Raw genomic sequence first — 24,988 nt, 5'->3', positions numbered from 1 at the left:
GCTCTGTCAAGCCCAGCACTATCAGTCCCCATAGTCCATACAGTTCCTTATTCAGTCTTCCTTTTTCTGTTCCTCTGGTTCCTTCTTCCCTTCCTCCTGGTCGGGTGCCCGTTTGCAATGGGATGCATGGATCCATGTTGGTCTTTCCTTTACCTTGATTGCAGTATTGGTCACCAGCAAGACCTGGTATGGTCCTTCGAATCTTGGCTGCAGACTGCTTTTTCTTTTAAAAATCTTGATGTAAACGAATTCCCCTGGCTCCAGGTTATGACACTTGCCTTCCGCTGGCTTGACTTGAGCTTCCTTTACCTGTGAATGAAAGCTGGAAATACATTTGGTTAGTGCAATACAATAATTCAACGTATTTTCCTCCATTTTGTGGATGTCCATTTGTTTTGCAGCAAATGGTGCTGTAAAAGGTAGTCGTTGGGGACGTCCCATAACTATCTCATGCGGTGACAGGCCTGTTGTTCTGTTGGTTGCAGATCGCATTACCATCAAAGCTAAGGGCAGCAGTTCTGTCCATTTCAGTCTAGTGTCATTGCATAGTTTTGCCAGCTTATTTTTAAGCATTCCATTATATCTTTCAACAAGTCCAGCTGATTGTGGATGATAACTGCAATGAAAATGTTGATTAATCTGCAAAGCTTTACACATTTCTCTTATAACAGTTCCCGTGAAATGTGACCCGTTATCATTAGAAAGCTTAGCAGGGATTCCGAAGCGCGGTACGATTTCCTTTAACAAACATTTAGCAACAGTAGTGGCATCGGCCTTTTTACATGGAAAGGCTTCAATCCATCTAGAGAACACATCTACAATAACTAATACATACTTGAATCCCATACACATAGGTAATTCAATAAAATCCATTTGTAAATGTACAAAAGGCCCGACTGGATTTGGGTGGGAGGCAGATTCTACTTTTTCCGTCTTACCCGGATTCATTGTCTGACAGGTAACACAATTTTCACAGATTTGTTTTGCAATTGCCGAAATACCTGGTGCATACCAAGTTGCCAAAATATAATCTGCCAATCCCCCTTTGCCTGCATGTGTGAGTGTATGAACACATCGGGCAATCCATGGGAGTAAGGATCTGGGCGCCACCACGCGGCCGTCGTGGTGAACCCATATTCCTTCTGGATTTTTATAACATTGATCCTTCGTCCAGGTCACCACCTCCTCCGTACTGGCCTGTGTCTGAAAAGTCAGCACGTCATTAATAGTAGGTGGCGGGTCTGAGCAATTATAAGGTTCGGATTTGATAACAGTTCAACTTCATATTTAGTGGTTCTTGCGGAGGTTAGGTGTTGGGTGGCACATTTAGTAAGTAAAATCTCGACAGAGTGTGGGATGTACAAAATGATCTGATGATTTAGAGTTATTGTCTGAGCCTGTTGCATAGCATAATAAGCTGCTGTTAGCGAAGGAAGACATCCTGGTAGTCCGCGTGCCACTGGGTCTAGTTGGGTACTGAAATACGCTATCAGTTGCTGCCTGTCCCCATGTAACTGAGTCAAAACAGATTGTGCAAAACCCGACTTGTGATGCACAAATAAGTTGAATAGCTTAGTGTAATCTGGTAATCCCAAGGCTGGTGCTGAAGTGAGGGGCTGCTTAAGACTCTGGAAAGCATTCCGGGATACTTCATTCCAAATCCTTCTTTAAGCATTGTGAGAATATAGTAGATTCATTCACAGCTCGAAGGTCTTGGACAAACCTCCATTTGTGTGGGCTTCTGAACTAGAAGAATCGGTGTGTTACACGGACTTCTCATTTATGCTTATAGTGATTCACAGATCACAGAATGTAAAGTACTTGTTTTCTAATCTTATTAAAAGGCTTCCAAACCCAAGATTTTTCCAATGCACCCAAAATGTTGATCAAGGAGATCACCTGAAATATCTCAAAATCCCAATTCAACTATTGTACTGCCATTCTATCAAAGAAACAAATCCTCTTACTGAGCTAGAAGCTTTCGCGTCAAGATTTTACACCAAGGACAATGAGAGTGTACTCCCCCAGCCTGCACGTCGAGAGACCCACAAAGGCTTTTTAAAAAAAAAGGCATTACAACTTTTAACCACCGGGACCATGTCTCAACAAACCTATCCTTTGTGCATTTCCTAGCTCCGTAACTTCTCATCCGAATAAATCCACACCTGCGCTTCTAACTTAAAATGTCTTAAACTTCCCACATACAGGACAACACTATGAAGGGTTAAAAAACTTCACTTTGTTTGAAAATGTGGGTGGAGCTAAAACAAACAGGCAGCTCCACAACCTTTCCAAACAGGTTTCCAGACACAAGAAAAACACAGAAGCACTCTCATTCAAAGACAAGACATTCACGCACTCTCATTCAAAGACAAGACATTCACAAAAGTCTCTCTCCATTCAATAAAGCTTTTTTTTTTGGCTAGCTTTATTTTTTTTTGAATCCATAAGTCACTATCAGGTTCTCTTTTTTTTTACATTTGATTTACTTCCTCTATTAATTTTACATGGGCTTGAAGAATCGGAACCCAGGCCTTTTCTATTACTTTCCTTTTTTTTCCCTCTTCTACCTGGATCTCTGTTTATAAGACACTCCTCTAGACATGTTGTTCTCTCTAAATTAAATGAACCATCGGGTGGAAATGGCCTGTTTTCACCCTTCGTCCATTTTACCCATTCTCTTAGGTGGTCAATTGAAGACTGACCACAATTCTGGAGCATATAATGGGCTGGGGTCCCTTTTGGTGGTGGTTTACTTGCTCCAGCCCCCATTCTGGATGATTAAGATTTTCCACAGTTTCTGATCTCACAATCCTTTCGGCCAACTGAGTTCTCTACGCCCACTTCTCCTGGCCATTACGTGGCCTGAAAAGGCTCTTAATTCGGGCTCAGTCTGGGTGTGTGAGATATGTTGGCACGAACCAACCGTAGTTGATCAATCAGTTACTGTTTCTTTTCTTAATCAATCCTTGTGTTTTTTTTCCGAAACACAATTTTCCCTAGTGACTCTTCCCGTTTCTCTAATGGCAATGTCGCACAAAGGTATTGCACACAACAGTATAACAAGGACAACAAACAATATTCACGCGAGTACACAAATCATAACCTTACACTCTATCATATCTAAACAAATAATCAATTCTCAGTCTGTGTTGTACGCCACTACAGACCGAGTCCTTAACTTATCCTAATAAAACTTATAAAACTGATACAACTTATGGTTCCATACCCTAACTCTTATCACATAAGAACCTTTGATCTATTGCGCTTTTCTTTTTTTTCCCTACTCTTATCACATAAGAACCGTTTCCTAATTAAAAACAATAAAACTCTTATCACATAAGAACCTTCGATCGATTAGAGCTTTTTTTCCCTAATCTTATCACATAAGAACGTTCAGGAACCTTTTTCGATCGACTAGCGCTCCCTTACCTACTGAAACCTTCCCCGGGCTGTTTCGAGATTTTTTTTCAGAACCCGTTCTCTTCTGCTTGCAAGCTGAGAAAGAAGTGGTTATAAAAAAATAACTTTAGCTTTTAACTGTCGAGTCTTGTAGATTGCAGTACCTCCCCTGTGGACAACAGATTACATATGCGATTCAACAGTGAAGAAACCTCTTGTGAGCAAAAGGCTCACCTTGTTTTGGCCACTGAAGCCTTTCACTGGAGAGGCACTATGCCTGTATCCGTTTTACTCACAGGACAGAGAGTATGCATCTCGGTGGAACCTCCAAGAAGTAACTGTCGAAATCTCGACCTCCGAAAAGAATGACTCCGACACTTACAGCTCCGGCAGAAGTTTCTTTAATTTACTTGCTAGCAAGGGGCAGGTCACACTCAGTCAATGGCTAAGTGAACACCTCTGAAATGGTACAGTTTCACAAGATATTTATGCAGTAAAACCCAAGTTATGGCCTCTCCCTGTGTATTGGCTCTGTCTCGTAGTCAGTGAATACAGATAAAGAGTTAATTACTACATCCTTGTCCTGACATGGTTTCCAGATATTTCCTTTTGTCAGGGTTATTAGTTGGCCAGCCAGCCATTACTCCATGAGAGTGTGGTAATGAGCTGTTACCTGTCTTGCATTGTGTCAGGATTGTTCAGTTTCCTAGTCAGTTATCTTTTTGCATCAAATGGATGAGGTCTCTACAAGAGATAATGGCTGGTGGTTTGAGTACTTCGAAAAGGGTGGGGTGGCATGGAACTTGTCATATAGACAATAGGAGAGCACCATGGGGGGGAGTACTTGTCTCAGCATGACTTGTCTCCTAGCTGTCTGATGGCCATCAGCCATCTCAAACCAGGTTTAGCTGTTTATGCAAGCTGACTGCTAAAATGCAGAAAGTTCTGGAAGGACCAGGACTCCATTTTGTTATATATATATTGCAAAGGGCACACAAATACCGTATGGTATCAGCTTAGATAAAAATAAATTTTCACAATGGCCTAATTCTACACCTATTTTCTATGTTTCTATGTTTCAAAGTATTTGTTCAATTGGTCTGCCATTTTCTTGTTTCCCATTATGAATTCCCCTGATTCTGACTGCAAGGGACCTACATTAGTCTTCACTAATCTTTTTCTCTTCACATATCTATAGAAGCTTTTGCAGTCAGTTTTTATGTTCCCTGCAAGCTTACTCTCATACTCTACTTGCCCTCTCCTAATTAAACCCTTAGTCCTCCTCTGCTGAATTCTAAATTTTTCTCAGTCCTCAGGTTTGCTGCTTTTTCTGGCCAATTTATATGCCTCTTCCTTAGATTTAACACTTTCCCTAATTTCCCTTGTTAGCCATGTTTGAGCCACCTTCCCTTTTTTTTTACGCCACACTGGGATGTACAATTGTTGTAATTCATCCATGTGATATTTAAATGTCTGCAATTGCCTATCCACCGTCAACTCTTTAAGTACCATTCGCCAGTTTATTCTAGCCAATTCACGTCTTATACCGTCGAAGTTTCCTTCCTTTAAGTTCAGGACCCTAGTCTCTGAATTAACTGTGTCACTCTCCACCTTAATGAAGAATTCTACCATATTATGGTCACTCTTTCCCAAGGGGCCCAGCACAACCAGATTGCTAATTAATCCTCTCTCGTTACACAAGACGCAGTCTAGGATGGCCTGCTCTCTAGTTGGTTCCTCGACAAAACCAACCTTATACACTCCAGGAAATCCTCCTCCACAGTATTGCTACCAGTTTGGTTAGCTCAATCAATATGCAGGTTAAAGTCACCCATGATAACTGCTGTACCCTTATTGCACACATCCCTAATTTCCTGTTTGATGCCATCCCCAACCTCACCACTACTGTTTGGTGGTCTGTACACAACTCCCACTAGCGTTTTCTGCCCTTTGGTATTCCGCAGCTCCACCCAGATAGATTCTACATCATCCAAGCTAATGTCCTTCCTTACTATTGCGTTAATCTCCTCTTTAACCAGCAACGCTACTCCACCTCTTTTTCCTTTCTGTGTGCCCTTCCTGAATGTTGAATACCGCTGGATGTTGAGATCCCAGCCTTGGTCACCCTGGAGCCATGTGTTCGTAATCCCAATTATATCATATCCGTTAACAGCTATCTGCGCAGTTAATTCATCCACCTTATTACAAATGTTCCTCGCATTGAGACTCAGAGCCTTTAGGCTTGTTTTTTTAACACTCTTTGTCCTGGATGTCCCTGGAGATGAAGCCCGCGGTGTCCACCGGTACGCTCGCGGCCTTCCGCAGGAGGTGGGCGCTGGAGGGACTGGAGTGCATCATCACCCCCGGCAACCAAATTTTAATTTAAGTTTCCTTTTAAAAGTTTTATTTTGAAATTTGTGGGCTCTAGTGCCCTTACCAAAAGGGGGCACTTGGTTTAAAAGTTAATGCACAAAATAGTTGCAGCTTTTTGCATTCCTTTTAACTCTGTTGCCTCTTGAGCCAGCAGGATGGGGCTGCAGAGTCCCACTGCGGCAACCAGTGCTGCTGATTGCGGCGCGCGCAGGCTGCGAGCTGTCAGTCAGCCGGCGGTTGCCAGGAGGAACGGGAGCCGGCGGGGGCGGGGTGTTGCCGTGGGTGCGTCGCGCGCAGGCTGCGTGCTGTCAGTCAGCCGGCGGTTGCCAGGGGGAACGGGGTGTTGCCATGGTGCGACGGGCTCCATGCTGCGCGCGGCAGCGGCTCGGGCGGCGTTGCTGATGAGGAGGAGCGGAGGCGACGAGACGGCAGCAGTGGCGGCAGGCGGCCTGTTACAGAAGGCCCGCCGGCTCTGGCTGCCGCCCGCCGGGCTCGTGCCGGAGACCCGGGCTGGGGTAGGAGGTAGGATTGTGGGGGGGGATGGGAGTACGAGGCCGCCGCCGCCGCCGCCCATTGTGTTCCGGGGTTCTCGGGCTCGGCTCTAACCGCGGGGCGAGGTTTGTGGGCCGGAGCCCGCTGGGGCCAGGCCGCACTGTGCTGGGCTGCTGCAGTTCCGCCCTGGGCCACTGCGGGAGTCGGGCCTGGGCTGAGGTGGGCAGGTTGCATCATCCAGGAAGGGACAGGATCCCAGGTGTGTGGAGGTAACCTGGGCTGCGACTGGAACCCTGCAACCTGCCACTAGATAGTCAGCTATAGGATAGTTAGTGTACATAGAGAGAACATTCGTATGGCCCAGTTAACCCATCGGGTAAACTGCAAATGCACGTTTCCCAGATGACAACAGCGTCTACACTTCAGAAGTACTTCATTTGGTTGTAAAGCGCTTTGGGATGCCCTCGGGTTGTGAACGGCGCTGTATAAATGCAAGTTTTTCTATCTGTCTATTGGCCCCCATTGTGATCCTTGCTTAATTACACAAGGAAGACTATTGGTCCCAAGACCATGCATTCTCCTATTGTAGCATCCAATTTCCAAAATAATTCCAAGCTTTTTAACCATCAACATCATCACAGGCAGTCCCTCGGAATCGAGGAAGACTTGCTTCCACTCTTGGCATGAGTCCTTAGGTGGCTGTACAGTCCAATACGAGAACCACAGTCCCTGTCACAGGTGGGAAAGGGAGGGTAGGACTGGTTTGCCGCACGCTCCTTCCGCTGCATGCTCTCGGCAACAAGACTCGAGGAGCTCAGCGCCCTCCCGGATGCACTTCCTCCACTTAGGACGGTCTTTGGCCAGGGACTCCCAGGTGTCGATGGGGATGTCGCACTTTATCAGAGAGGCGTTGAGGGTGTCCTTGTAATGTTTCCTCTGCCCGCCTTTGGCTCGTTTACCGTGAACGAGGTCCGAGTAGAGTGCTTGCTTTGGGAGTCTCGTGTCTGGCATGTGGACTGTGTGGCCTGCCCAGCGGAGCTGATCAAGTGTGATCAGTGCTTCAATGCTGGGGATGTTGGCCTGGTCGAGGACGCTAATGTTTGTGCGTCTGTCCTCCCAGGGGATTTGCAGGATCTTGCGGAGACATCGCTAGTGGTATTTCCCCAGCGACTTGAGGTGTCTACTGTACTTGGTCCATGTCTCTGAGCCATGCAGGAGGGTGGGTATTACTACAGCCCTGTAGATCATGAGCTTGGTGACAGTTTTGAGGGCCTGGCCTTCAAACACTCTTTTCCTTAGGCGTCCGAAGGGTGCACTGGAGGCGGTGTTGGATCTCGTCGTCAATGCCTGCTCTTGTTGACAGGATTGTACTAGAAGCTCAATTCATGTATTTGTGTGCAGAAGAACTTCCTGATATCAGTCCTAAATTTAGCTTTTACTACTGTGTCCCTTGTTCTGCTGTTGAAATTTAATTTAAAGTAATATTCTGGATTTAGCTTTTCCATTGTAGATGTAATTTATCTAGATTTTCAAAAGGCCTTTGATAAGGTACCAGATAATAGACTAATGAATAAGGTCAGGGAATGCAGAATCAGGGACAAGTAGTAGAATGGATTGCTAGCTGACTTCAAGGCAGAAATCAGAGAGTGGGGGTAAAGGGCAGCTATTCAGAGTGGCAGGTGGTGGGTAGTGGTGTTCCACAAGGATCAGTGCTGGGACCGCTGATGTTCACCATTTATATTATTATTTAGACTTTGGAATCAAAATCACAAGTTCTAAATTTGCAGACGACATCAAATTTGGGGGGGGGGCGCGACAGTCAATGGGGTAGAGGAGCAGAGGGATCTCGGAGTACAAATACACAAATCACTAAAAGTAAAAACACAGGTTAACAAAGCCATAAAAAAAGCAAACCAAGTACTCGGGTTTATTTCTAGAGAGATCGAATTGAAAAGCAGTGAAGTAATGCTAAACCTGTATCGAACCTTGGTTAGACCACACTTGGAATACTGCCTACGATCCTGGTCGCCATATTATAAAAAGGATATAGAGGCACTGGCGAGGATGCAGAGAAGATTTACAAGGATGATACCAGAAATGCAAGGGTATACCTAACACGAAAAGATGAACAGGCTGGGTCTCTTTTCTCTTGAAAAGAGAAGGCTGAGGGGTGACCAAATAGAGGTATTTTAAATCATGAAAGGTTTTGATAGTGGATACAGAGAGAATGTTTGCACTTGTGGGGAAAAGCAAAACCAGAGGCCATCAATATAAGATAATCAACAAGAATTCAAAAGAAACTTCTTTACCCAGAGAATGGTGAAAATGTGGAAATCGCTACCTCGGAGTGGTTGAGGGGAATAGCCTTTATGGGGAGGCTAGACAAGCGTATGAGGAAGAAGGGAATAGAGGGTTATGCTGATAGATTTAGATGAGGAAAGAGGGGAAGAGGCTCGACTGGAGCATAAACACAGGCATAGACTGGTTGAGCCAAATGACCTGTCTCTGTGCCGTATCTCGGGTGTAATTCCCTTAACTATGTTGAATACCTCTATAAGATCTTTTCTCGGATACATAGGAATCTGAAGAAAGACCAAGGTCCATTCAGATCACCGTCTACCATCCTAGTAGTTGCATGATACAACACTACCTCTTTTCCAGGCTGACTATCAGGTTTTGCTGTTGATGCATATTAACAGAGACCAGGATTGCTCATTTGGTAAATGCACCCGACGTGGTAGTGAGAAAGGGAAGGTCCCAATCCGTGTTGTTACCTGATCCCAGCCAGGGCAGCAGCTGGAGCATTATAGTTGCCCTCAGCTCCCCGTGACATTAGGTGGGGTGGGGGGGGGGATCTTCGGAGGTGATCCTGAGATTTGAAGAGGGGGACAAATCCCATGACACAAACAATGGGTGGGAGGAGAGGTGCATTTCCCCAGTTCCATCCTCTGGTTCCATCTATGGTGAAGGGTTGCCTTTCTGATCGGTACGAAACAAGCAACGATCGCCTTTGGAAAGTGTGATATGTTAATGGTTTAATTTCAGTGATACAACTCTGCTGAATGTATGCTATTGTGTAGATCTAGATTCAGAAATTGGTCACAGCCTGTGTGGAGAGTAATGGAGGGCAGATTTTGGGTTAAAGCTGACCACTTTTGCGCCGGTGAGCAGAGCTTTGACCTCTGGAATACTTGTGGTTTGATACTTCCTGTGCACAGTGGAACTGTTTTCCTTTAAATTGTTTCTCCGATCACTGTTCCCCAATTCCCCCTTTTCTGGTGGTCCTGCCCCAACCTACTTTCACCAGGGCTCCCTTACACCAGTTATGCTGCCTCACCATTCAGTTGTATTTAATCCTGAGGGACTCTGGTTGAGGGCCAATGTCCGTTTACAGGGCATCACCAGGCTTAGAGAGAATAAAATAAAACTGAAAAGGTGGTGGAAGCCGATTTCATGCATAATGTTAAGACCGAGTTGGACAGGTACTTGAGGGTGAGCAACTTGTAGGGTTACGGACAAAAAACCGGGATGTGGGACTAAGCACGTCTGTTCTTTCATAGAACCAGTGCAGGCACGACGGGCCGAATAGCCTTCTGTGCTGTAGGTTTCTCTGAAGGCAAGGTGAACCCAAGCACAAGTTTCATGTGATTACAGGAGGGCAAGGTATACGGTTCTGTTCTTGAGGCCCTCGGTTAAAGTAGCAGGTGGTGTGATTTCAATGCAGTATGGGCAAAGTGGGGTAGGTGGGCAGCGAGGGAACAGGTGATAGCCTGAGCTTTTGGAGTTCAGGAGGAGCAAGACAGGAAAATTCAGAGCAACAGCGACCATTGCAGTCTTCGCGTTTGTCCTGGAAAAGACTGCTGACTGGCAATGTTGCTGCACGAGCAAAACCTCACTCCAATCAAACCTTGTTTACACAGGTCATTAACTGCATGAATTGCTGTCGACAGACATTCCTGGGCACCTCCCCTCAGCCATCTCCAACTGGGAAGCTTTTGAAGAGGGCTGAGGGGACTTTTATAACCACACGCACACAATGAGGATATCGAGGGTGTCGGCTGTACAGACCAGGAAGGCCCTGGGTTCAGTCCCAGTTTCAGCACTGCTGGCTCAGGAAGAGGTTGGGCGGAGATGTCTGCTGGAAATGTATGTCTGTAGATATTGGGTTAGGACCGGCTTGGGCTTGACTGCAGCACCTCTTGTGATTGAAACACCCTTCGTCACAGTGGTACCTAGTGCCTGTGGGCTGATATCCTCGCAGGGGATCAAAGTCCTTGGGAGATGGGTAGGGGGGGAAACTTGGTAGGGAAAGGGTGAGGGAAAAGAAATACAAGAATTGATGAATGATCAACTTGTAAAGATTCTTCTGGAAATGGACGGCAGGATTTTCTGTAATTAATGAAACTTCTATTTGGCAGCTCGATGTTTGATTCTAAGCAAACTGTATGAAGAATCACTCATGAACAGCAAACGCTTTGCAAACTCAGCTGAAATGTTGTGGTCCGTGGGATTTGAGTGCGCTTGTGTTCGAGCAGAGCAGAGTGGAGTTGGTGACGAGGTGCACGAGATATCTGATCCATTCGATTAAAGATTTAGGTTGGGGGAGGGCTGTGATGATTTTTGAGCCACATATTTTGCAGCACTGTATACAGAATCCTAGAATAATATAGCACAGAAGGAGGCCATTCAGCCCATCGAGTCTGCGCCGGCTCTTTTGAAGACCAATCCAATTAATGCCACATATCATTGTGATGTTGCAAACGTTAGAGGATGGATTGTTCTGGCAGCACCAAATCTCTTGTTTTTCTGCCCCGTTTGAGCGGGAGAAAGACCTCAATTATCGTTATTTTTTGCATTGTGTAACATGCTGCTGTATCACCACGTTGAGAGATCCCGAACACTGCATAATGGCTAATATGGTATTCTGCAATTTTCTATTAAAATAACAAGTCAGAAAGAAACTGCCTATCTAACCGGTTAGGCCATTGTGCTTCTTACTGTAGATTGAAAAATTAAGGGGCGGGTGGGACATCGAAACATAAAATATTAATATTTTTAAAATAAAAAGGTGTAGATACAGTATATTATCAGGCTGGCCGCTAGGTCATCAGATGGTGATTTAGCAATGATAGTCCAGTGACTATTTCTCCTTGGTTTGAGTTGAGTGAGTTCTCGGGTAGACAGCTAGAATGCAGTGTGGAAAGGAGGAGTGCAAGACTGATGCGATGGCGTGTAGGAGTTCAGTGTTTGGCACAGGGTAAACGAGCAGAGCCCCAGATGTGCCATTAAAGTGTCTCAGCCCTGTGTTGGTCAGTCACTGCATGGAGTGGGTCGTTAGCAGGAGGATCTGGAGTTTGCATTATCCTCCCTTACAAGTTGTACTGTGTTGCGGAGACCAACGGTGTATTATATAAAGAAAGACTTCTGTAGCACCTTTCACGACCACTCGACATTTCAAAGTGCTTTACAGTCAATGGAGTACTTTTGGAGTGTAGTCACTGTTTAATGTGGGAAACACGGCAGCCAACTTGCGCACAGCAAGCTCTCACAAACAGCAATGTGATAATGACCAGATAATTTGTTTATTTTTGTTATGTTGATACAGTGCTTTTAACATAGACAAATGTCTCAAGGTGCTTCACAAGTGTAATCAGGCAATATGTTTGAGGATACAATCCTTTTCCAGATCTTCAGGCAGTATGTAAGAGAATTCAGAATGTTCTGTATTAAAATTTAGCCAAGTATTTATTATTAAAAAAACGTTCGACTTTATTTTTCATAACTCGGTTCATTAAGTGGTTTTGAATCTGGGCAACAATTTAAGCTGCAAACAGAAGTCATCTACAGCATTAGTTCATCTCGTGCCTTTGTTCTTCGACCTCGGTGTCCTCCAGCACTGGCCTTGAGCAAATACTGGCACTAACTGTCTGGAATAACTTGTTAGGTAGGGTGTAGAGATAATAACTAATAACTTATTTGTATACAGAAAAAATACTTGTGCTGTGTTACGGGAGTCCATGCAATTTTTATAACACGGGAGGGGGCCTTGGAAGCAAAAAGTTTGAGAGCCCCTGCTGTATATCATTGCAATGTTGCAAACTTTAGTGGATCATCATCGATTACTCGCAGCACTACATCTCGTTTTTCTTCCCTGTTTGAAAGGGAGATTGACTGAGAATCCAATTGGGTGCTAGTCTGAGAGCTGGAACACTGGGGAGACGAGCGTCAGTGGGCTGAACGGTTGTGGCCTTGACTTTTCTATATCCTTTGAGGGTATCAGGATGCCACTGTACAAGGATGTCGGCTCCAACATGCATCTGATTATTTGCTTGTTTTCATCAGTGAAATGTGTGGTGGGATCCACAGCTCAATATGCAGCTATTCTCTTTACCCCAGATTGGAAAGAAGTCTTAACCGAGACTGTAAAGGTTCTTCAGAGTGGTCGGGTGGTGGGAGTCCCGACAGACACGATCTACGGAATCACCTGCCTGGCGCAGAATTCTGGAGCCATCCGAAGGATTTATGAAATCAAAGGACGGAATGAGGACAAGCCTTTAGCTATTTGTGTTGGAAGTGTCGAAGATATTTATAAGTGAGTGCAAGTGCAGAACAGACCGAACCTAAAAATACTGTCTGATATTTCATTATATACGGGTATGTGACTGTGTGGTTGTAGACTGCTCTTTAATCCCTGCCCATAATTAATGTCACATTCTTAAAGGTTCCATTTAGTTTCCAAGGACAGGTTTAAGGAGGTCGGGCTCTCCTTTGGAAAAGAGAAGTCTTGGAGATGGCCTAGTTGGAAGTTTTCAAGACTAGGGCCTGAAATCGTGGCCTCTCCGGGCGTGTATAATTGGCGCACTCGCCCGAAGACACCCCCGCAAGTTCCGGGTTTAGGCGTGCACCGCGCATGTGCCTAAACCCAGAACTTGCGATCTGTCAGAATGTCTTTTGACAGATCGCACGCAGCCCCGGGTGAAGGGCCTTTGCAGGCGGAGATTTGGGCTATTTGCCCAACTCCTGCCCAGCGAATGCCTTCAAACTCTTGCACCTTGTAAAAGTAAGCGTAAGGCCTACTTTTACCAGCCTAAGAGTTTTAAAAGATAGAAAAATAAAATTTTATCAATAATTTTTATATTAAAAATCCTGTCCATTAAGGCAAGTTTATTTTTTACCCCTATTAAAACATATCAAAAAAAAATTTTTTTGGTCTAAAACATTTAATTACTTTCAATTTTAAATTTGTGAAGTGCTTTTTTAAAATTTATTTAAAATGTATGTGTTTTGGGCGGGGAGTGGGGGGGTGGGGGTTATCCCCATTCATCGAAATGATGCTCCCCCTACAAACAGAACTCACCATTACTGTGAATGGGCTACTCCATTTTAATTGGTTGGACCGGCCCACGTGATCCCAGGCTGCACACACGCTCCTGGAATACGTGGACCGCTGCACATCAAGACCTCGGGGCGCAGGTCTACGTTCCTCCGGGACCACCGCGTATATTTGAAAATATTTTTGGGGTCGGCGGCATCTGCCCGTGGGAAGCCTCAGGCCTTGAAATAGCGGTCGATCAAAGGAATAGACAGTTGATCCAAAGCAAATTGTTCAGTCCGATCGATGAAGGGTTCTACTAACCAAGGGACACAAGTTGATAGTTAGGAACCAGAATGGATATTGGGTAGAACTTCACAACCTAAAGGGTAATAGAATTGTGGAATAGGTTGCCGGGGAAGTGAACAGTATAAATGGGCTCGAGAGACTAATAGATGTGCCCTTGGAGAGAGAAGGGATTGGAAGAGATGGCGAAAGGGTGGGTGGGTGAGGTTGATCAATTTAAAAATGTGACTTGTTGGGTCTTTTGTTGTACCTAAAAATTATGTTCCTAATAGATTAACCACGCACTATTATTTGGTAATATTGATAATTCTAGTCTGCCGATATTTTGTGAATTGAGAACTTTCCTTGGTTTCACAGGTATTGCAAGGTCACTGTTTCTGACCAAGTATTAAGAGATCTCCTACCAGGACCTGTAACGTTGGTCTTCGAGCGAACAGATGAGCTGAATGAAGATTTGAATCCTTTCACTGAAGTAAGAATGAATGAACAATCTACTTTTTGCCTGATCAGGTGACTTTGTTTTATGTTGTGTAGGGTGTTCGTTTCCCACTCTACTTTGATTCATAGACCTCGGGAATTCAAGGAAGGACTCCACGTAATGCAAAGTTTAGGCTTAAAGCCAACTGTTAGTTTATTACACAAAAACCAACTAAAAATTACAGAACAAGACTTCTTGGAGAGATTGGTGGAAGACATACAATCCCCCATCCAGCCAGTTGCTGCTGTTGTCGATTGTAGGCTTGTGGAGCGAGGGAAGATGGAGGGTCCCGGCTGCTTGCTTCTCCGCTTGTCGTCTCCTGCTTGTGCTTCCTTCTCGTCGTTCCTTTTCGTGGTCGTTTGTTCCTTTGACCTGTTGTTCTGAGGTGTTCTACTTTTGTGAGCTCCTTCATATATATCCATTCGATTATACAAGTCTCCTGCTGGGCTGCTTCCAGTTAATGTGTCTGGATGAGTCTCGATGGCTGTAATGATGGATTTGGATCTGTTTGGATGACCACAATTCACACCTCGTTAACTGTTGCTTCCATCACTCGTCTGTTCAAGGAATCGGCAGGGCCAAAGATAACTCCTTTATCTTTTATGCCTCGCTATCCAGAAATGCACACCTTGTGGGATCCTTTGTGGTCTTGGGTTTTCGAAGACTTGTAGTCTTCATAGGGAACTGTGTTTCCCCCTCCGGCCAATTAATCCATGGGTTTCTCTGCTTGACTGTATTAAAACCCTTTGTCCCGATGTTAATCGGGTCTCGCTCCTGACCGCAGTAATTGCATTAATCAGTTATGAGTCACCACCTGCCCCAGGCTGGCGCATTTCTCCCGCCCAACAGTCCCACAGGTTTTTGTTTAAACCATTTCAGTCCGTGGTCTCTTGCTGTGCCCTGATCACGAAACCTTGATGGGAGAACCACTGAACTCAGACTGTGCCCAGAACACAGAGCCATTGTTTCAACCGCCTGTTACTTGACTTTATTTCACCACGATTGCTGCCAGTTCCTCAATTACTTTGCAATGTCGAATGATGTACTATTGTCCAACTTGTCCATTTTACTTCTTGCAGCTGGTGGGAGTACGTATTCCAAAGCATGCGTTTATTCAGAAGCTGGCCCAGCTGTGTGGTGAACCGCTGGCTTTGACGAGTGCCAACGTCAGCTCTCAGACCAGCACACTGACCACAGAGGTGGGTATTGCTCAGTATCCGCAACCACTGTTAAATGACCTGAGATTTGCTTTGGGTGCTCCCTCTAACCGTTCACTTGCCTTTCCATTAACTTTCTTCATTCCTGAAAGCAGTGTTGTTGTTTCAACACTGTTCCTCAGGTTCTGACTGCCTTCCAGTATTGCTCAAGTGACGATTTTCCGTTGAGAATGTGACGCGGGGCGGTGCTGTGGACTGATTCTGTCTTTAAATCTGCGCTTTCTAGCAGATGTCATTGGAAAGCTATCAGTAACCCTCCTTTCCATTTTGTCAGGCACAGAAATGAAACTGTAAGAGACATAATGAGAAATTAGACATTTACAAGACACCATTAATGAGTGAATAGCTGAGGCAGTGGGAGGGGAGGCAGGTAGAAATGGACACAGGAAAAACTGACCAAGTGGAGCAGGCTCCTGTGGCCAGGCAATATTCTGCACTCTGTTGTGATCATTGAGTGAACAGGCAGTATCTGAGCCCCGGATGTGTGTAGAGCAGGGCTGTTTGCCTGGTGTCAGAGGGCATTATGAGGAACGGTTAGAAAAAAAATTGGAATCCCCAGTCATGAAAGAAGGTAAATTAGAAGGAACATTAGGGAAGTATATAAGATACTTGGAGTTAATTCAGAGAACTATTTCAAATTAAACTATAGCTGCAGGATAAGGGGACATAGATATGAATTGGTAGTGGGCAAGTTGGCCTTGGAGGGGTTGCAGCACAAATTCACCAGTATAATACCAGAGTTAAAAGGGTTAACTTATGAGGACAGGTTGCATAAACTAGGCTTGTATTCCCGCGAGTATAGAAGATTAAGAGATGATCTAACTAGGGTGTTAAAGATGATTTAAATGATTTACAGGCTACTCTCGATTATCCGTACACGGATCTAACGGAGAACCCGCAGCAATGGCACTTTTTAAAAACTGTGATAGTGTCCTGTGTACAGCTGCACCGAGATGGACATTTCGCTGTTTTTCCAATCTCAGCACCGGAAAACAAGCTGATCCCAACTACAACAGAAAGCAATGCAAAGCTCCTGTCCAAACTACTCATTTTTGGTCTTTAACACGCTCTTACACATGACCATTAAACCCACCCCACACACACTCCTGCGCTGACCACTTTCTGCACCGTCCGCTGTTTGCACGAAAGCGCTGACATCAGTGAGTAATCAGTGAGACATCAGGGTGCAATGAATTAGTTATTGAATGTTCCCACTCCAGAGAGTTTAAAAAATCTGCTTCCAATACAATAGGGTTCACTGTGTCCTTGCCTGCGTTTTTACCTTTCTCTCCACATCAAATTTGGGATCCAAACATTCTCGGCCGGTACGTGCTCTTGCCCTAGCAGCACAATCGTTTACCTGGAATAGCCCGATCCCCGAGGGACCCGGATAATCGAGAATTGTTTGTACGAGGATAGTCAGAGAAACTATTTCCTCTGGTGGGGGAGTCCTGAACACTGGGACATAACCTTAAAATTAGAGCTAAGCCATTCAAGGGTGATATCAGGAAGCACTTCTTCACACAAAGGGTTGTGGAAATCTGGAACTCTCTTCCCCGAAAAAGCTATTGAGACTAGGTCAATTGAACATTTCAAAACTGAGATTGATAGGTTTTTGTTCGGCAAGTGTATTAAGGGTTATGGACCCAAGGCAGGTAGCTGGAGTTAAGGTACAGATCAGCCATGATGTAATTGAACAGTGGAATAGGCTCAAGGGGCTGAATGGCCTCCTCCTGTTCCTATATTCCTGTGTTCAGGGTTGATATCAGGAAGCACTTCACAGTGATTAATACCTGGAATAGTCTCGTGAGTAGTGTACTGGAGGCATCGACTCTGGAGTTATTCAAGAGGTTGTAGCAAGACACACTGTTTCCCTTATCTGTACTCATGTCACCAGTCATAGAATCCTAGAATAGTATCACATAGAAGGAGGCCAGTCAGCCCATCGAGTCCGCGCTGGCTCATTCGAAGAGCAATCCAGTTAGTTCCACTCCCCTTCTCTTTCCCCATATCCCTGCAATTCTTTCTCCCTCAAGTAGTTATCCCATTCCCTTTTGAAGGTTACTATTGAATCTGTATCCACCACCTTATCAGGCAGTGCATTCCAAACTCTTAACCAATTGTTGCGTAAAAAAAGTTTTTCCTCCATTCGCCTCTGGTACTTTTAAATCTGTGCCTTCTCGTTATCGACCCATAACTCACGTGCACGCTTACTGAATTTTTCACTCTGCTGACTCTGGATTGCTGTGGAAACAAACATGATCCACACTAACGCCTCAGTCTGCATCGACTACAGTTGCCCCAGTAAATTTAAAAACAAAAATCCAGCAAACCTAGTGAGTGACTTTCTTTTATCAGAGTTTCTTGTGGGATTCTTTGTTGAGTTTGAAGTCTTCAATGTATAATGCCTCTCTCACTGTGTGCGTGGACTACTCGTGATGTCTCATAGAAACATAGAAAATAGGTGCAGGAGTAGGCTATTTGGCCCTTCGAGCCTGCACCACCATTCAATATGATCATGACTGATCAGGCAACTTCAGTGCCCCACTCCTGCCTTCTCTCCATACCCCTTGATCCCTTTAGCTGTAAGGGCCACATCTAACTCCTTTTTGAATATATCCAACGAACTGGACTCAACAACTTTCTGTGGTAGAGAATTCCACAGGTTCACCACTCTGGGTGAAAAAGTTTCTCCTCATCTCAGTCTAAATGGCTTACCCCTTATCTTTCGACTGTGACCCCTGGTTCTGGACTTCCCCAACATCGGGAACATTCTTCCTGTATCTAACCTGCCCAATCCCGTCAGAATTTTATATGCTTCTATGAGATCCCCTCTCATTCTTCTAAATTCCAGTGAATATAGCCTAGTTGATCCAATCTTTCTTCATATGTCAGTCCTGCCATCCCGGGAATCAGTCTGGTGAACCATCGCTGCACTCCCTCAATAGCAAGAATGTCCTTCCTCAGATTAGGAGACCAAAACTACACACAATACTCAAGGTGTGGTCTCATCAAGGGCCTGTACAACTCCCTGCTCCTATACTCAAATCCTCTTGCTATGAAGGCCAACATGCCATTTGCTTTCTTTACTGCATGCCTACTTTCAATGACTGATGTACCATGACACCCAGGTCTCGTTGCACCTCCCCTTTTACTAATCTGTCACCATTCAGATAATCTGCTGTCCTGTTTTTGCCACCAAAGAGGATAACCTCACATTTATCCACATTATACTGCATCTGCCATGCATTTGCCCATTCACCTAACCTGTTTAAGTCACCCTGCAGCCTCTTGGCATCCTTCTCACAGCTCATACTGCCACCCAGCTTAGTGCCATCTGCAAACTTGGAGATATTACATTCAACGTACCTCCCACTACCTTCTCTTCCAGTAATTTTCCTGGGGAGATTTATGTGAGCTTTTAGTGAGTTTTGTCCTTATGAAGTTGTGGGATGTTTTGTACAGGGGGCTAAAACCAATTCTGGACATTCCATGCCAACATCTGTTCCCCGCGGTTGGGAAATTGTACGTTTTGCTATGGAGTAAACCTCCCACGAATGTCGCTCCCTTCCAAGAGAACTCCAAGATGTTGCCTTTTCTGAATGGGACGAGTCATTCAGTCACAAGGTTTGGGCAGTTTTGCAATTATTTTTGCCAGTAAGACTTGTGCCAGATTTTGCTTCCTTCAGACTTGCCAAACTTGAACCCAGGCCGCCGAAGTGAATTGGCATTGCAGCGACGCAGTCTCCAGATCCTGTTCATTACTGGTGCTAACAGTTCTGCAGTCTAACTGCTTTACATAGCTGAAACTTATGAGCAGAAAAGAAATCTGACCTTTGAAAAAAATTTCTCCCAAACGTCTGCAGGAATTTCGGAACCTTTGGCCTCTGTTGGGTCTTGTTGTCGATGGTGGGTCGATTGGTAACATGATGAGCCCAGAATGTCGGTTGGGATCAACGGTGGTTAACTTAGCCATACCTGGAAAATACAGCATCATCAGGCCTGGTTGGTAAGTATCCATTTTATGTTTGGATAATACCTCTCTCGTAGAATCATCATCATCATTATCATAGGCAGTCCCTCGAAACGAAGATGACTTGCTTCCATGTCAAAAAAAGGTTGAGTTCACAGGTGTTTCAATGAAGGACCTAATATTCTAGGTCCCAAACTACATCCTGAAAGGTGGAAGATGCCGGTACGTGGATTCTTTTAGCATGTGGTGGCCGTTGCACACCAGCCACCATACTGGCTTGACAGAGCTCGGTCTTGGTCCAGTGGCAAGGATTAACCAAGACGACTGGAGACCTGCTCTGCTGCACGGACCTAGTGTGCGCATATATCGCAGTGTGGGCTGGCCCGTGCTGCCCCTGGGCCCTTGCCTCTTCTGGCCCAGAACTCGCGCCTCTCCTGGGCCCCAATCCACGACCCTCTATAATCTCTCGCCGCTCCTTCGCCCCGACCTCGCCACTCCTGCTGTATCTGCCCAAGCTCCAATCACAGACCTGGACCTTGATGGTATCCCTCTTCGCTGCCGTCGCAAAGAAGGAGGCCTTTCGGCCCATCGTGCCTGTGCCAGCTGTACAAGTCCCAATCCCCTGCTCTTTCCCTATAGCCCAGCAAACTTTTCTCTTTCAATTATATATCCAAATTATTTTTGAAAGTTACTATTGAATCTGCTTCCGTCATGTACATGCTGTTTGTAGTCACCAGATGGTGTCATAGTTGGAGGCCACTGAGTAGCACGCACATGGTGCTGCTCTGGTATAAAAGCCAGCCATTTTGTGAGTCAAGCACTTTGGGCCTAAATAAAGCAGAAGCAAGGTTGTACCTTGATTAGTTAAACAGTACTCAGTTTGAACCTTTATTGCATACATAAAAGCTTCCACCGCCCTTTCAGGCAGTGCATTCCAGATCAGTATAACTCGCTGCATTTAAAAAAAAAAAAGGTCTCCCCATCTCCCCACTGGTTATTTTGCCAATTATCTTAAATCTCTGTTCTTTGGTTACTACCCTCTGCTTTTTTTTAACCCATTTGTTCCGCCTCTCTTGAATGAGTTGCCTGGTCACCAGCATCTCTCTGGTACCTTGCCCAGATGACCACACTTGCAGTGTGAGCCTACAGAATGTTGTTGGGACTGTTTTTCCGCGGGGAATATCACCAGCAAAACAATTCCAGTTCTGCTTGACTCTGTTGGCAGCACTCCTGCCTCTAAGCCAGAAAGTCATGGGTTCAAGTCCTACTCCAGACTTGAGTGTAAAATCTAGGCTGACTCCAATGAGGGAGTGCAGCACTACCTTCAGATGAGACTATATGGGTAGAGCTGCGGAATACCAAAAGACAGAAAATGCTAGTGGGAGTTGTGTACAGACCACCAAACAGTAGTAGTGAGGTTGGGGACAGCATCAAATAAGAAATTAGGGATGCGTGCAATAAAGGTACAGCAGTTATCATGGGCGACTTTAATCTACATATAGATTGGGCTAACCAAACTGGTAGCAATATGGTGGAGGAGGCTTTCCTGGAGTGTATTAGAGATGGTTTTCTAGACCAATATGTCGAGGATCCAACTAGAGGGCTGGCCATCTTAGACTGGATGATGTGTAATGAGAAAGGACTTATTAGCAATCTTGTTGTGCGAGGCACCTTGGGGAAGAGTGACCATAATATGGTGGAATTCTTTATTAGGATGGAGAGTGACACAGTTAATTCAGAGACTCGGCTCCTGAACATAAGGAAAGGTAACTTCGATGAGATGTGAATTGGCTAGAATAGACTGGTGAGTGATACTTAAAGGGTTGATGGTGGATAGGCAATGGCAAACATTTAAAGATCACATGGATGAACTTCAACAATTGTACATCCCTGTCTGGAGCAAAAATAAATCGAGGAAGGTGGCTCAACCGTGGCTAACAAGGGACATTAAGGATAGTGTTAAATCCAAGGAAGAGGCATATAAATTGGCCAGAAAAAGCAGCAAACCTGAGGACTGGGAGAAATTTAGAATTCAGCAGAGGAGGACAAAGGGTTTAATTAGGAGAGGAAAAATAGAGTATGAGAGGAAGCTTGTTGGGAACATAAAAACTGACTGCAAAAGCTTCTATAGATATGTGAAGAGAAAAAGATTAGTGAAGACAAACGTAGGACCCTTGCTGTCAGATTCAGGTGAACTTATAATGGGGAACAAAGAAATGGCAGACCAATTGAACAAATACTTTGGTTTTGCCTTCACAAAGGAAGACACAAATAACCTTCCGGAAATACTAGGGGACCAAGGGTCTAGCGAGAAGGAGGAACTGAAGGAAATCCTTATTAGTCAAGAAATTGTGTTAGGGAAATTGATGGGATTGAAGGCCGATAAATCCCCAGGGCCTGATGATCTGTATCCCAGAGTACTTAAGGAAGTGGCCCTAGAAAAAGTGAATGCATTGGTGATCATTTTCCAACAGTCTCTATCGACTCTGGAACAGTTCCTATGGACTGTAGGGTAGCTAATGTAACACCACTGTTTAAAAAAGGAGGGAGAGAGAAAAGGGGGAATTATAGACAGGTTAGCCTGACATCAGTAGTGGGGAAAATGTTAGAATGAATTATTAAAGATGAAATAGCAGCGCATTTGGAAAGCAGTGACAGGATAGGTCCAAGTCAGCATGGATTTATGAAGGGAAATCATGCTTGACAAATCTTTTAGCATTTTTTTGAGGATGTAACTAGTAAAGTGGACAAGTGGATGTGGTGTATTTGGACTTTCAAAAAGCTTTTGACAAGGTCCCACACAAGAAATTGGTGTGCAAAATTAAAGCACATAGTATTGGGGGTAATGTATTGACGTGGATAGAGAACTGGTTGGCAGACAGGAAGCAGAGAGTCGGGATAAACGGATCCTTTTCAGAATGGCAGGTAGTGACTAGTGGAGTGCCGCAGGATTCAGTGCTGGGACCTCAGCTATTTACAATATACATTAATGATTTAGATGAAGGAATTGAGTTTAATATCTCCAAGTTTACAGATGACACTAAGCTGGGTGGCGGTGTGAGCTGTGAGAAGGATGCAGGGTGACTTGGACAGGTTAGGTGAGTGGGCAAATGCATGGCAGATGCATTATAATGTGGATAAATGTGAGGTTATCCAGTTTTGTGGCAAAAACATGAAGGCAGAATATTATCTGAATGGCGGCAGATTAGGAAAAGGGGAAGTGCAACGAGACCTGGATGTCATGGTACATCAGTCATTGAAAGTTGGCATGCAGGTACAGCAGGCGGTGAAGGAGGCAAATGGTATGTTGGCCTTCATAGCAAGGGGATTTGAGTAGAGGAGCAGGGAAGTCTTACTACAGTTGTACAGGATCTTGGTGAGGCCTCACCTGGAATATTGTGTTCAGTTTTGGTCTCAATCTGAGGAAGGACGTTCTTGCTATTGAGGAAGTGCAGCGAAGGTTCACCAGACTGATTCCCGGGATAGCAGGACTGACATATGAGGAGAGACTGGATCGACTGGGCCTGTATTCACTGGAGTTTAGAAGAATGAGAGGGTATCTCCTAGAAACATATAAAATTCTCATGGGACTGGACAGGTTAGATGCAGGAAGAATGTTCCCGATTTTGGTGAAGTCCAGAACCAGGGGTCACAGTCTAAGGATAAGGGGTCGGCCATTTTAGGACCAAGATGAGGAGAAACTTCTTTACTCCGAGTTGGTAATTTGTGGAATTCTCTACCACAGAGAGTTGTTGATGCCAGTTGGTTAGATATATTCAAGAGGGAGTTAGATATGGCCCTTACGGCTAAAGGGATCAAGGGGTATGGAGAGAAAGCGGAAAAGGGGTACTGATGTGAATGATCAACCATGATCTTATTGAATGGTGGTGCAGGCTCGAAGGGCTGAATGGCCTACTCCTGCATCTATTTTCTATGTTTCTAAACCAACGTCCTGTCTGCCTGTACAGATGGATGATGCAGATCCCATTACACTGTCCAAAAAGTAGGCGTGTTCTCCTGGGATGTTAGCCAACATCTTTTCCTCAACTAACGACACCAAAAAGATTAAGTGATCTATAATTGATATATTGTTTGTGGGATCTCGCTGTGGGCAAATCGGATGCCTCATTTACCTGCAGAACAACAGTTTCTGTGCTTCAAAAGTAACGCACTGGATGTGAAAGGCACTGTGTAAATACAAGTCCATTCTTCCTCATCCGATGTCCACATGCCCTCACTTTTCAGCAGCGATTACTTTGAATAGTAATCAGAGCAGGAACCCTATTGGGCCGGTGCCGGAGCCAGACTGAGGTTGTGAAACTTGGGAGATTTTGGAGATCCCATACTTTTGGAAAAGTTGATGCTGCCACTTAATAGCAGGCGGGGCTCCTGTGGGGAGGTGGCGCACATTCAAATTTATCTGCCTAACTTTTTATTTATGACTCGGGAAAAGTAGGTATTTTCTTTTTTTGATGGAATTTTGTTGTTTGCAAAGGTCTTGCCTCATATAGGTGTTTGCTGAACAAGTATCTAATTGATTTTTTTCTTCCTCTTTCCCCCCCCTCCCCCCTGCCCAACAGTGCATTTGCTGCAACGGTGGAAATTCTCCAGAATGAACATGGCTTGTCCTTGCAATGCTAGAACTGGCAGAAACTTTATCGGAAGTGATTTCTTTGCTGCGCAGGAAACAAAACGCACAATACATCGGACTCGCTCTTGCATCCGTCTACATTTGTTCTCCTGGAAGAGTTTGAGTCCCAAAGAAAACTCGGCTGGCATTGGCGGTGCTGTGCACACGCTACCTAACCCTCGTACCCACTGACTGACTTCCCGTTGCACGTTTACCCCGCTGTCATTCTTCCGCGGCACAGTGTCGGGAAGCGAAGGCCTGTTCCATGAACAATGCCAGTGCGAACTGAGGATGTGGGCGTCCTGTTGCCACGTTCCCTTCATGCGTCCGTCCTGGTACAGCGTGAAATCTTTTGCCAAATGAAGTTGGTCAAGAGCGAGCTATGTTTTGGAATTTGAACTTTTGTTCTGTCACTTCCTCCAGCTAACTTCCTGGGACCCACACCTGCCTTTCGGGTGATACGACTGTCCTTGTCTGCGTTGAGTTATATGACTGCTGGTGTGGAGTCCTGTGCTGGAGAGATCCTAACACACACTCTCCTTTCATACTGTATTGTTCCAATATTAGTTGTAAATCGAGGGAATATTAAACATGACTTCAGTTTGATTATTACTATTCACAAAGAATTCGTAAAAAAGAACTACAAATGCAGTCTGGTGCCTCAGGTACAATTATTCATGGACTTTAATTAAACGTAATAAAAACATAAGAAATAGGAGTAGAAATAGGCCATTTGGCCCCTCGAGCCTGCGCTGCCATTTAATATCATGGCGGATCTGATCATGGACACACTTCCCTGCCCGCA

At 44.9% G+C, this 24,988-nt stretch overlaps 1 protein-coding gene across 1 annotated transcript; it reads left to right on the top strand.

Annotated features, from left to right (window-relative positions):
• The first annotated feature begins 6,111 nt into the window (after window positions 1-6,111).
• Window positions 6,112-24,789, top strand: yrdc (yrdC N(6)-threonylcarbamoyltransferase domain containing). Its single transcript, XM_070899221.1, has 6 exons — window positions 6,112-6,297; window positions 12,664-12,859; window positions 14,243-14,357; window positions 15,443-15,562; window positions 19,447-19,589; window positions 24,134-24,789. The coding sequence occupies exons 1-6, from the start codon at window positions 6,141-6,143 to the stop codon at window positions 24,192-24,194; spliced, it is 792 nt and encodes a 263-aa protein (XP_070755322.1). The 5' UTR covers window positions 6,112-6,140; the 3' UTR covers window positions 24,195-24,789.
• The last annotated feature ends 199 nt before the right edge of the window (window positions 24,790-24,988 follow it).

Source organism: Pristiophorus japonicus, chromosome 14, assembly GCF_044704955.1.
Source record: "Pristiophorus japonicus isolate sPriJap1 chromosome 14, sPriJap1.hap1, whole genome shotgun sequence".
Lineage (NCBI taxonomy): Eukaryota > Metazoa > Chordata > Chondrichthyes > Pristiophoridae > Pristiophorus > Pristiophorus japonicus.
Note: the sequence above shows the minus strand (reverse complement) of the source record. Positions and strands in the feature narration are given on the sequence as shown.